This window comes from Rana temporaria, chromosome 5, assembly GCF_905171775.1.
Source record: "Rana temporaria chromosome 5, aRanTem1.1, whole genome shotgun sequence".
Classification (NCBI taxonomy): Eukaryota; Metazoa; Chordata; class Amphibia; order Anura; family Ranidae; genus Rana; species Rana temporaria.
This window is the reverse complement of record NC_053493.1, coordinates 68940813-68954551: the sequence shown is the minus strand read 5'-3', so window position 1 is coordinate 68954551 and position 13739 is coordinate 68940813. Positions and strand designations below refer to the sequence as shown.

At 39.9% G+C, this 13739-nt stretch overlaps 1 protein-coding gene across 7 annotated transcripts in view; it reads right to left on the bottom strand.

Annotated features, from left to right (window-relative positions):
* DIP2C (disco interacting protein 2 homolog C) overlaps window positions 1-13739 on the bottom strand; it is a 612079-nt gene that overhangs the window by 149760 nt on the left and 448580 nt on the right. For all 7 annotated transcript variants that reach the window (XM_040352676.1, XM_040352677.1, XM_040352682.1 and 4 more), the window contains one exon: window positions 7717-7856. In XM_040352676.1, coding sequence (XP_040208610.1) covers window positions 7717-7856 — 140 coding nt within the window. The remainder of the gene's footprint in view (window positions 1-7716; window positions 7857-13739) is intronic.

Here is a 13739-nt window from a genome sequence, read left to right as displayed (position 1 = left end):
TGACTTGTCATGTGACTTTGATATCCAAAGTTGCACAAGTGTGAATGAAGCCTTTGGCCCCTTTCAGAGGGGCTTTCTGATCAGAGTCCGTCTGTCAGTTTTTCAGGCGGACCTGATCTGACCCTCCAGTCTCCCCTATGGAGCACCCGTCACCATACTGTCCAATCCTGCCTGCAAAAAACAGAGGGACATGGTCCGATTTCCCACCGGTCTGGCGGATCACATGGGAACAGACAGGTGGTCCATTTCCATCCGATTTCCCCATGGGACTGCAACGGAGTGGACACGTATCTGTCATCAGCCTGCTCAGTGGGGATTAGTGGAGCGATCCCCCGCTGAGAAAGCGGAATCCGATACACAGAGGCACCAATGTAAAAGGGGCCTTAAACCATGGCAATATTGTATAGCTAATTATGACTGGGATATTTTGGTGGGATATTTTGGTGGAGATCTACATGTTGGTGCTGGAATCTCACCACTGAACAGAGAATTAAGAATCGGAACTGTGATTCAAAATGCTTGTTACATATTCAACGGAAATATCAGTTTTAGATGAGGCTGTCCTTTAAAAAAAATTATTGCAGTAAAAAAAAAAAAAAAATAAAAAAAAAAAGACAATGGCTGCCGCTGTCTGGATATTTATCTTCTATGTGATTTCTAACTTGGAAAAGTGATCTCATTAGCATAGGCTTCTCAATCAGTTTGCTGTATTTATTTTCATAGCTGTATTTATTGTGTGTTTAAATTGCTAGTATATATACACATGGCAAGACGTATAAACATAAACTCATTTATTTAATTGTACTTATCAAATGTCAGGAAAATTAAAACAAGATTAGAAAAAACAATTCTGGTTTTGTCATTTGAAATTAGAAAAAGCAAAGTTAGGAGAAGAAGCTGTACTCTTGCTGGCAGGGAATTCGTTCAGAACAGAGAGCAGCTGCAAGCAATCTTGTGTGAAGGCATCTTTGAGGCCTCGTACACACGACAGAGATTCTCGGCAGAATTCGCCGAGAAACTCGGTCAAAACCCGGATTCTGCCGAGAATCTCTGTCGTCTGTACAGTTTTGGCTCGATGGAGCCGCCGAGGAGCTCGACGAGAAAATAGAGAACATGTTCTCTATTTTCTCGTTGGCCGCGTTGTTCTATAGGAGAAGGCGGCCCGCCGAGCTCTTCGGCGGCTTCATCCCAAAACGAGACGAGGAACTCGACGTGCCAAGCACGTCGAGTTTCTCTGTCGTGTGTACGAGGCCTCACATGTTCCACTTTTCCTTCCCTAACAGAATGCCTTAAACAATGTGGTTAGCTCAGCTGTGCATTTTATCCCTCTGGCACACCCAGGTCTCTGGCCTTAGATGACCACAGTGAAATATCACTACTAGGTCACTGCAACTGTACCTTAACGTACAGTGTGTAAGAAAATGTAGTGCTCAAAAGGGAAAAATATGTGTAATTATATAAGAAATGACTATATATATATATATATATATATAAACCCAGTCAACACCCAACACATCCCATGGAATGAACGGTTTTATTATTTGCAGGGTTATCTCCTGTCTCTTAAGATTAGCATGATCAAGGGATTCCCCATTGCAATAGTTAGTATACCGTAAAGCCACAAATTGTAATAAAAGCTTATCGAAAACCCAAAGACAAAATTTAATACACGGGAGCTTACAAATCCTTAAAGTGGTATTAAACCCAAAACCAAAAATATAATATATTGCAGCATATCAATCATTAGCTGTGGTGGCTGCATTCGTTTTCTTTGTTCCCTCTGTTTCCCCTGGTGACCCAGCCAGTAACACTCCTCCTGTATTTGAGTGCCCCCCCTTCGGTTTTAGAAGCACATGGGGCACCTTTGAACAGCAGCACTGTCTGTCTGGGGGAATGGGAGTATTAGATGTACAAGCAGATTTAGATAGACTAACAAATTGAAGCCAAACTCCGGCAAACACTTCTTAAGCAGTTACAGCAACAGTTTTTATTTTTTATTTTGGGCTAAACGTTTTACATAAAGGCTGATTATTGTAAGCATAAGTATTGTGGTTTGTCATCTCTGTAACTGCTACATTCTGCTGCAAAAAAATTGGCTGGATCACATGGTGAAAATGGAAGAAAGGAAGCCTAAGGCTGGTCATAATTCTACAATTTTCCTTTATATTGAACACATAATATTAGGTCAAACCAAAACTCTTTCACTTTGTAAGCGATCAGGCAGGCCCTTGCACTACATAGTTGAAGGTAAATCTAAAGGAAATTGAATAAGACAATTGTATAATGTATATCCAGCTTAGAAAAGAAAACCAATACAGCCATCACATCTAATATGTGGTAAGCTGCAATATAGTAAATGTTTGCTTTTGGGTTTATTACCACTTTAAATGTGGTGGCTGCATTATTTTATTTTTTTACTCTTTATTTCCCTATTTTCTCCCGTTGAAAGTCTGTTATTTTTCAACTTCTTTCAACAGACCAAGCTGTCCAACAAAAGTGTTGGTTACAGGGTTGAGACAAACTATTTATCACTGATAAGGGTGCTTACAATGGTCAGCTGTTTTATGTAGTTGATGAACGTAAGAAAGGAATGTGGAACTTTGAATGAGGCAATTGACTTGTGGAGGTATAGTGGTTATGTTCACAACTTGGTACAGCCAGTTCACATTCAATATAAAAAGAATTATAAGAATAATAAGAATTTTTTATATTGAATTTATTTCATCAAATTGCAGGTTTTAGTTGTGTCGACTTCAGCATGGGTGAATGGGAAACGCCAGCAGGCATCTAGCACCAATTGAATTCTATATACCCATTTTTCCGAATTCACCAGCAACTCCAGGGCGCTACATTGCTTATTTCTTTGTTTTTAACACGTTATATGGAGAACATGTACCAAGTTGTGAGTATTGCGATGACTAAATTTGTTGTATTTACCAACCTGATTTACTTTGCATTATATCTGCATATGCTAATGCTTTATGCACATTTTGTAGATCACAGGCTGATCCGTCCAGTTTCCCCTGAGGAAAGAGAGACAATTCTCCCTTGCAAAGTGAACAGCCTTTTTGCCTTTAGTAAATCAACCCTATAGTGTCTATCATATGGAAAATTGTTTGCAAGTGAATCTAAATATTAGGCCTCATGCACACTGGACGTTTTTTGACGTTTTTACAGCAACTGTTTTTGGCTGTAGACGTTTTTTTCTACAGTCAATAAACTCTCCATCATGTTATCCTTTGTGTCTATGCACACATAGGCTGTTATCAGCAGTTTTGGGCAGTGGCGTTGTTGAGCAGTAAAAAACTAGTGTGTTCTGAGAGACGTTTTTCAGTTGTAAAAATGCACTAACGCTGATAAACGTCAATAAACGCTGATAAACGCTCAAAAACTTCACTCACCAGCGTTTTTAAAGTTGTTGATCCATTGAAAAAAAAAAAACTTTTTTTTTCTTCAACCAAAAAAACGCTAATGTGGAAAAACGCAAAAAAACGCTAATAAACGCTAAAAAAACACTATTGAAAAAACGTTGAAAAAAGCAGAAAAAAGTTGAAAAACATTGAAAAACTCACTGCAAAGCTACTGGCGTTTTTAGAACGTTATTTTAACGTCCACTGTGCATGAGGCCTTACAGTTATTTTGTTTTTACCACAAATGGCACTGTCCTGAGCAATAAAGCAAGGATGTGAATAATGTTTTTTATAATGCTTTTATCTCAGGCACTAAAAAAGGATGCAGCAAAATCTGCAGTCCAGTACATCTTGTACACAAGGTCTGTACCCAAGCTGCCAGATGCAAACAAGCATACAAGAATCTGGAGCAGTAGATTGTATATCTGCTGTGACAGCGCTAGGCCCATCCAAGGGAAAAGTGACACAGGGTTTGCACTAATGCTGAGTGCAGGGCTCTGGAGTATCATATCTGAGCAGAGAGGATGGGGGGGTTCAGTTTTCCCAAGTTTTTGTGATCCCTGATCAGGGTCAGAGGGATCAGAGTCTGAAGGCTTCAAAGAATCTTGGGTGGGGACAAAGCCTTCAATCCTTTGTGTGGATCTTATTGGGACCTGCAGGTTGCAAGAATGTGTAGGTGTGCATTCTTATTATAAGAGAGGCCTAGCCATTGCTTAGCGCTTCCATCAGAAGAAAAGTGTGTGCTCCTTCCAGGAGACAGGCAATATCCCATTAGGAGAGGTGATCCACTTGAGAGACTGCATTCCATGTTGGAAGAAAGATTCCTTACACACAGGACTGGGAGACTCGGAACGGCTGAGCTAGTCTAGAGGACTGGGATAGCTGGGGTGACCAGGCAAGTTCAGAGGACTGAGGGAACCCATAAGTCTCTGAGGAGTGAGAGAGTCAAGGGTGCCAGGAGTTCTACTGAGAGGCTGGGGAGTGGGCTAAAAGGCTGAGTGTACCAGGAGAGCCAAAAGAGCCAAGTCTAAAGCATCCTGACAAGAGAAGCAGAGCTCCTGAAGACTAAGTCAGGTGGGTTGATAATTTCATTATCTTTTTTGCAGTGTGTGCAACTCTTTTTGTTTTAGACGTGTCAATAAAGGGTTGCGGGAAAGCCCCTAACCACAGTTTGGACTGTCATGGACTTATTGAATCGCATCTACCACTGAGCTAAACAATCCCCATATGACACGGCTTATTATCACTGTACTATTTGTGGCCCATTTTTTAACAAACACAAAACTAGAAAACCTTATTCTAGATCTTTCAACTGTAAAATCCAATGTTTAAGTACAAATCTTGACATTAGATATGCTTAACTCAAGAGCAGGTAGCAGGATTGCAGTCAACACAGTCTGTACTCTACTAGGGACCAGTACTTTGGTTAAACATTATAGCTGTAGTTTAAATAATGATCATAATGATATTTTATACTATGGTAAAATTATTAATGCTCTTGCACACAATTATTCTATACCCCTAATACAAACTTCATAAATGATAGCCTTTACATTTTATTTATTTTTTTGTAGAATTTAAACCTTGACCGTCTCAAAAGGTTTTAGTGAGCATTTAGTGAAGCAAAATCTGGTGCAGCTCTGAATAGAAACCAAGTGGCTTGCAGGTTTTATTTGTCAAAGCTTAATTGAACAAACTGAATTTAGAAGCCGATTGGCTACCATGGACAGCTGCACCAGATTTTGCACTCCACTTTAAATAAATCAACCCCATAGTTAACCTGGTTGACTAAAAAGACATAAGTCCACCCAAGTTCAACCTACAGAAATAAAAAAACAAATCAAAACCTCCATATACACAATCCTATACCCACTGTTGACCCAGAGGAAGGCAAAACAACCCAAATAAAGCATGATCCAATTTGCTCTAGCAGTGAAAAAATAATTTCCTGATCCACCAAGAGACAAATCGGATATTCTCTTGATCAACTTTACATATAAATATTAGTATCCAGTTTTGGATGCATTTAGGAAAGAATTCAGGCCTTTAAAAAAATAATAATAATCTACTGAGCTGGCCAGAACTGGTGCTTGAGGGAGTCTAATTTTCACAGCTCTTACTGTGAAGAAGCCTTTCCATATTTGGAGGTTAAATCTCTTTTACTCCATATGTAAAGTGTTTCCCCTTGTCCTCTGTTATGACCTCCAAGTAATTAACGCAACATCAAGTTCACTATGTGGTGCAACGCTAGGATTTTTAACTGCATTAAGTGTACATGGTTTATTTCAGTCTTTAGTAAAAATGTTGAGAGTTTTAAATCTAAGAAAATACTTATTACAGAGGGGGATCTGTGACGGAGGTCTGACTTCAGCCCTTCTATACTAGAAATGTCATAGTTCAGTTTTTCTTAAAAGCCTCTGTAATGGGGCCCCCTCCTACCCCAGGCCCCATAGTGCTGCTACGGTTATTGTTATGACACTTTGTAGCCCAATACATGTATTGTTTTTGCCAACCCCTTCACTGCATGACATTCAGCATGGCTTAAGCAATTGTGTGTTTTTGTTCATACTTTTTAGATGAAAAAAAGGGAGTGGACGCATTCATAAAAAGTTATAAACATAGAAATACTATAAAAGTAGGTTTTCCTTCCCAGAAAATATTGTAGTTCTTCTGAATATAATGTTTTGTGGCCAATAAGGATACAAATAGAGCTAAGAATGTTTCTTACAAAAAATTACATTTTATCAAATCATTTATATTATATATGTATATATTGCTACATAACTAAATGTAATGTTTTTAAAAACAGACGTTCTATTTTAATCTATAGCCAGCCATGATTTTTTAAAACTGACAAAGTATTTCGTTTCGATTTGGCTTTCTTGCAATAGTACAAAATGCCTAAAAAACATATTTTGCTCATAAGATTGGCTCACTGCTTTTCCCAAAAGTTTTCACAACACCAAATGTTAAAGCAGTGGCAATTGGTTACTGCAGTGACCCTTTAACTTTTCGTACTAACCTGTAAATACATTTACTAGAATGCAACATTTCTCATATTACTCTAGGATTGATCATATCATTACAGCAGACAGATCTTCCCTCTCAGCACTGTGTAGGAAAGATACATCAAAAGGAGGCCTGTCTCAGCATCACCAAAACAGAAGCAGGTAAGAATGTAAAAATCTTAATTAGGTTTTGCCATCATGCATGTAAAGTATACTATATGTAACTGACATTGAGAAATTTCTTCTTAAAGTGTTACTGAACCCACAACGGTAAAATCAGTCTGTATATCCAGTAAAGCATACTTGGATTACTCTCTGTGGAACATAAAGGGGTTAATCCCCTGCATTGTGTAAAAAGGCTGTTTAATCCTGAATGCACAGATCCTCCCCTTTCTTGCATTGTCCCCAAAACATGTCATGATAAGACAGCGTAATGCCCTGTACACACGATCGGTTCATCCAATGAAAACGGTCTGATGGATTTTTTCATCTGATATCCGATGAAGCTGACTTTCATCAGTCTTGCCTACACACCATCAGTTAAAAAAACGATCGTGTCAGAACGCGGTGACGTAAAACACAAGACGTGCTGAGAAAAATGAAGTTCAATGCTTCCAAGCATGTGTCGACTCGATTCTGAGCATGCGTGGATTTTTAACCGATGGACATGCCCATAGACGATCGTTTTTTTTTATCGTTTTTTTAACCATCAGATCATTTTAAAACAAGTTCCTATTTTTTTTACCGATGGATAAAAAAAGGATTGGCCCGCACACGATCGGTTCGTCTGATGAAAACGGTCCATCAGACGAACCGATTGTGTGTACACGGCAGTTTGGTGTTTGGTGTGCAGTGCTATTTTTTTCTTGAGAGAGTGCATGTGATCAGTACTGTCCAGACAGAGTCAGAGGATCTGATAGGACAGCCAGTGCTGTATGAAAACTCCTCCTACAAGCTTTAACCAGACACTGATAGAAGTCACAAGACTGTTATATACTGCTGATGAGAACGGGTATTTAGCAATTTATATTTACTAAAATTATTGAATTTCTATGTTATGTGTACTGTGGGGGACCAGATATAGTGAATGCAGGGTCCTGTGTTTAGTACCACTTAATCAAACCTTATATTTAAATTTTGTTAACCAAAAAAAATCCAAATTTTTATGTTAACACACATTACCTGCTTTTGTAGTATCTCCATGTTTATAACTTCTTATGCCTGCATCCATTCCCTCTTTTTTATCTAATAAGTGTGACTGCAAGTAATCAAAATAGTTTATGGCCTTAGTTACTCACCACCAGGCATCACTGTCCCAACATCTTGCACGGTGAGCACCGAGAGTTTTTCTTCTGAGTCCACTCGAATAACCCCATATGTGAGTCCTTGCATCGATAACACCCCCCTGCCCGGAGGCTGGTTGCTGTCATCAGTCGGCCTGTGAGGGGAAAAAATAGTAGAAAGGTCAACAAAATTTTGTAGTGTATGATGTTGTGTTATCAAAGCAGTTATAGCAGTATTACAGAGCACCCATGTAAATATGATTGCATCCCTGCCAGAACTGTAGGATAATGAACTTTAACAAACAAATCAATATCCCCATAGGCTACAGTAGTATTCCAGACACAAGCTGGCTGTAAACATTACAATCCGATTGTACAATCTCTACACAGTCGCTGTTATTTATTATAACTATAAAATGTAAGGACATATCTAAACTATCCATTTTGTTTGTATCCAGTCAGAAAGGCCCTAGCATTTTATTAGCTGTTGGTAGAGCTTACATTAATGCTCCATAAGAACTTTCTCTGGCAGCATTCTTCCAGGTGCATTTCTTTAACATGTGATATCAGTTTTAGATTAATTACAGCTCATTGACAGATACAGGCAGTCTCTGAGTTCCGAACACAATAAGGACTGTAGGTTTGTTCGTAAGTAGAATTTGTTCGCAAGTCGGAACACTGCTTGTAAGTGTAACTTCTGCCTGTGAAGGATGTGGGATGTTCTGGCTTCCGCCTGTGCAGGGATGTGGCACGTTCCGGGCGCTTCTGGGGCTCTTCTGGCCATGCAGTACATGTAGTAATGCAGTGTGGGATATGGCAAGATCTCTTCTCGGAGGTATCCAGGACCAGCGTGGAGCACAAGCGGCCGGCATTGAGGCCATTCGTAAGTAGCAGTCGTTTGTAACTTGGGTGTTCGTAACTCGGGGACTGCCTGTACTGTCAATGCAGGCGACCTCCTTCATTTGACCTCCTAAGATGCATCAACCCACTTAAAGCTGCTTTTGAAATTGCAATGGCTTGCAAAAGGAGAGCAGTTTTGACATAGAGAAAGGCATGTCCGTGATACTTTTTTTTTTATTAGCACAAACATACAATTTTTCAGGACAAGCTTTTCAGTACTGCTGGGACCTTGAAGAAGGGGACATACCACGAAAGCATGTCCTGAAAAATTGTATGTTAGTGCAAATAAAAGTATCACATACAATACTCAATTGTCTCTGGAAAATGGTAAGAAGTTATTTCTTTAAAAAATGGAAGCTCCCTCCAAGGTAGGTTAGGCTCCTCTGAGTAGTAACGCAGATGGACCTTACCCACTCCAACTGATTGTATCCAATGAAACCAAGTCCCATTTCAAATTCCCCAAGGAAATTTTGAGACAGCTCAGCTATCTAAATAAAATACCAAATTAGAGGAATCTTTGATGCACATTTACCCTGCTGGGAAATGTTCATATCTATTTTGACACTTAACCAGTAGACAGAGCAATTACTCCCAGCCGGAAATAAAAAGGCTGAGATTTTTTTCCCACTAAATAGTAAACTATTCTAAAGATCGTTTTTTTTAGCCCCTGAAACACTTTTGATTTGCTTTTATTTGCAATGATAAAACAGATTGACTATAAAGATTTATCTCCTAAATTACTTTAGGCCCTGCTTGCCTGTTATATGGTACATACACTTCTGAGTAGAGAAGCCTACAAGTGTTCTAATAGTTCACGCAACGTTCTACACGTCACAACAGCTATAGGGCTTGTGTTGATGGGCTTTTGTTTGCTTCAAATAGGTTTTACATACCTATACAAGTCTGAGGGAATGCAAAACCTGTGTAAATCAAGTTAAATTAAGGAGGTCAACTTAACCACTTCCTTACTGGGCACTTAAACCCCCCTCCTGCCCAGACTAATTTTCAGCTTTCAGCGCCGACGCACTTTGAATGACAATTGCTCGGTCATACAACGCTGTACCCAAATTCAATTTTTATCATTTTTGTCACACAAATAGAGCTTTCTTTTGATGGTATTTAATCATCGCTGGGATTTTATTTTTTGCTAAACAAAAAAACATGGAAAATTTTGGAGAAAAAAAATTATGTTTCACAGTTTGTTATAAAATTTTGCAAACAGGTAATATTTCTCCTTCATTGATATGCGCTGATGAGGTGGCACTGATAGGCACAGATAAGGTGGCACTGATAGGTTCCACTGATGGCACTGATAGGTACAGGTAGGTGACACTGGCAGGTGGCACAAATGAGCAGGAGGCTGCTCTCCTTGCTCGGGACAGAGTCTCATTGATTCGCTGATCACAGAGCGCGCCCTGCAGCGGGCGCGCAGATCGATCGACCACGGGAGGACGTCCATGGACGCCATCCCGGCAAAGTAGGATCTGAAGTAGTTAATGATCTTAAAAATCGTCTCAAACTATTGTGAATGATGCCATGGACACAGGCCCTTAATGAACACTTTAACATACATCCAGAAGCACTGCCCACATCTACAAATGTTTCAGCAAAAACAACCCGACAAGGGTTGTAATCCTTCACTACTCTTACAAAAAAAGTCTATGAGCATGCTAATTGTTTATTAGACAATGAGTGCTCAGGTATATATAAAAGTGGGATTAAATGTACCAACATCCCAATAATAGTAGATTCGAAAAGAGGATTTGAGGGGCAAGTGGGCTTTTCCCGGTACCGTCACAAGACATTAAACAGCATATATTTTTAAGATAATGTTTATTTACATAACATCAACGTACATATTAAAAAATTATTATTGAAAGACACTTCCACTCTGAGTGGTCATGCCCCCTCTGTTAGGTTTCCACGAGAATTAAAATGTGCTCAATTCACACACATTATATATATATATATATATATATATATATATATATATATATATATATACACACATACTTTTTAGCTGACGCTGCTTTAAATTTAGAGGGTAGTCTAAGATTTAGTTAGCTCAGACTGTATGATTTTTCACTAAATTTGGGCCTCTGTTCCAGCCATGGCTGTGCTGCGAGTGACCACTATTGTTGTCTGGGGTGTCGTTATCATCCCAGGCCGAGCGTGGCAGAAGTCAGGCAAAGGTGTTTTGGGTGTTTCCCTTCGGCAGCCAATCAGAGGAAGTTGATCGTCCCGCTAAGCAAGCTGGGGAGGAGTACTTAAGGGACAGACGTCACTAGCCCGGGGTCAACGCCGATCCTGGGTCTGTTGTCCCACCACCCCCTGTGTGTGGCCCTCCTGGCCGGGGGTGCGTGTTCAAGTGTTCCTGGCTCTGGGACCACGTTGGTCCGGGGTTGTGATCTACCAAGTAGGCCCGGTATTCAGACTGGGTCTACACTTGTAGAGTGGTCCTGAGCTGTCCGTCCTGAGGGAGAAAGCCACTCGATGAAGAACCTGTCTTGGAGAGCACCAAGCAAGAGGCTGGTATCTCAGGAGAGGCCTGGAAATTCATTGAAGGATGCACTATTACTGGAAGGCTGGATGATGACCGCCTGTCAGTTCTAATTTTATAAAAAGTTATTTGGGAGAGATCCGGGTGCTTAATCCTGTGCTGAGAGGATTTTGGACCGAATATACCTCCATCTTTGGGAAGGTCCGTGGCAGAGACTTTACCAAGTTTCCGTGCGACACCCTGGCTGCTAGGCTAGTGAGAGAGGCCTATCCAGGTGTGCAATATCCGCTCTGGCTAGATTTGCGACGAAAGCGGAGCTGCGTTGCTGAAAGCAGGAGTGTTTCTGAATAGAAGTGTTACACCTGAACCTGTTACCTATTACCCTTTCCATCTCTTCAACTACTTATTTTATTCTTCTACCAAGTTCGACAAATAAAGCAGAGAAAAAAGTCTAAAGTGTGGACATTGAACTCTTTATCAACTCTCATCTGATACCCTAGACGGCGAAGAAATGGAGGTACACACACACACACACATATATATGCTATTTGGGGTTTATGTTGATTATAATATTTCATTAGAAACCCAGAATAAGCATTATTTCAGAGAACACCATTTGTCACCCTGACACAATACATTTGTAATGTACCATCATACTGACAAAAATAAGCCTTTTAATAGATTATCCCAAGTACACAATATAGTTTCTTGAGTTCCACCAACAATGGAGGAACAGCCTAGTGCTCCATTATATATGAGAACACCAATCATCTCCAACCAACAATCTGTATAAAGCACATTCAGAGCATTTCTATATTGTTAATGTAACTTACAAAGATGTAAAAATCACTAGGATATACAATTCTACAGCACTAATGATAGAAAAACAAAGTATAACCTGAGGTGTCACAACAAAGGGTTTCAGTTTGATTGCAGCAAACCAGTAAATACCTGTTCATAAATATTTTTTTTCATATAAAATAATATCTTTAGACGGCATGTACTGCTAAATAAAACTTGGTTTGAATAAGCTATAAAGGTGCAAGAAAATGCCACAAGGAAGAATGAAATAGTTATTTTTACAATCATCATTTATGTTATTAAATAATGATCAATTATGCATTTGTTAAATATAGTAATATTCCTGGAGAGTTTCAATGGAATGACTGCTTTCTACTTTCCTCCCCTGCTTCAAAGAAAGGGTTTGTGGGAAATATTATTCGCAGGCTTTGATTTTAAAAATAAACCTACGATAAAGGAACATGTAGGCTGCCATTGCTGACCTCTCCGAAAAATGCTAGTTGTCTGACTTCTGCACTGATCCAATGTTTTAACTCCACTTTGGGGTTGATTTACTAAAATTGGAGAGTGCAAAATCAGGTGCAGCTGTTCATGGCAGCCAATCAGCTTCTAACTTCAGCTTGTTCAACTAAGCTTTGACAAAAAAATAAAAAATGGAAGCCGACTGGTTTCTATGCAGAGCTGCACTCTCAAGTTTTAGTAAATTAACCACTTCAGCCCCGGAAGATTTGGCTGCTCAATGACCAGGCCATTTTTTATTACGGCACTACGTCGCTTTAACTGACAATTGCGCGGCCATGCAATGTTGTACCCAAACAACATTTCCCCCCACAAATAGAGTTTTCTTTTGGTGCTATTTGATCACCTCTGCGGTTTTAATTTTTTGCTCTATAAACAAAAGAAGACAATAAAAAAACAAACAAACACAGTCCTCAGTTTAGGCCGATATGTATTCTTCTACATATTTTTGGTAAAGAAAATTGCAATAAGTGTATATTGATTGGTTTACGCAAAAGTTATAGCGTCTACAACCTATGGGAAAGATTTATGGCAACTATGTGGTGTTTCGTATTATTTATTTATTTTTACTAGTACATGGCGGTGATCTGCGATTTTTAGCGGTATTGCGACGGACATGTTGGAAACTTTTGACACATTTTTGGGACCACTGACATTTACAGCGCGATCAGTGCTATAAATATGCACTGATTACTTTGTAACTGTCACTGGCAGGGAAGGGCTTAACACTAGGGGGCCATCAAGGGGTTAACTGTGTTCCCTATGTGTGTGTTCCAACTGTGGGGGGATGGGACTAACTAGGAGAGATGACAGATCGCTGTTTCTACTTTGTCTGCACACACAAACCCCTGTGCTGCCGCTCATGCATGTGATCGCGCATGGTCAGCGGCGATCGTGCCCACCGGCCACACGCATCGGGTTCACCACTGTGCAGAGGGGGCGTGCACCCTGGGCAAAGCCATATATGTATGGGATTTCGCCCAGGAGAGCCATTCTGCCGCATTATATCTGCGTGAGCTGGTCGGGAACCGTTAATCTCTTTTGTGTCACTGACCACAAACCAGATTGCACACTAGAAATACTAACATTGCTTTGACTTGACATGCTGCATATTTCAATTCAGTATTAAAGCTTAAAGGAGTAGTATGGGAATGCAAAAATAGGTAGTACATGCTACCCTCATACCTGCATTGCATTTCTTTCCTCAGCCCTAGTTTTTGCATAATTGTCTTTTGAAGAGTCCAGAATCAGCCTCCAATGGTTCTCTCTTAATTCAAACATTTCCAGGGTGGTGGACACAGCTCCACAATCCAGCCCC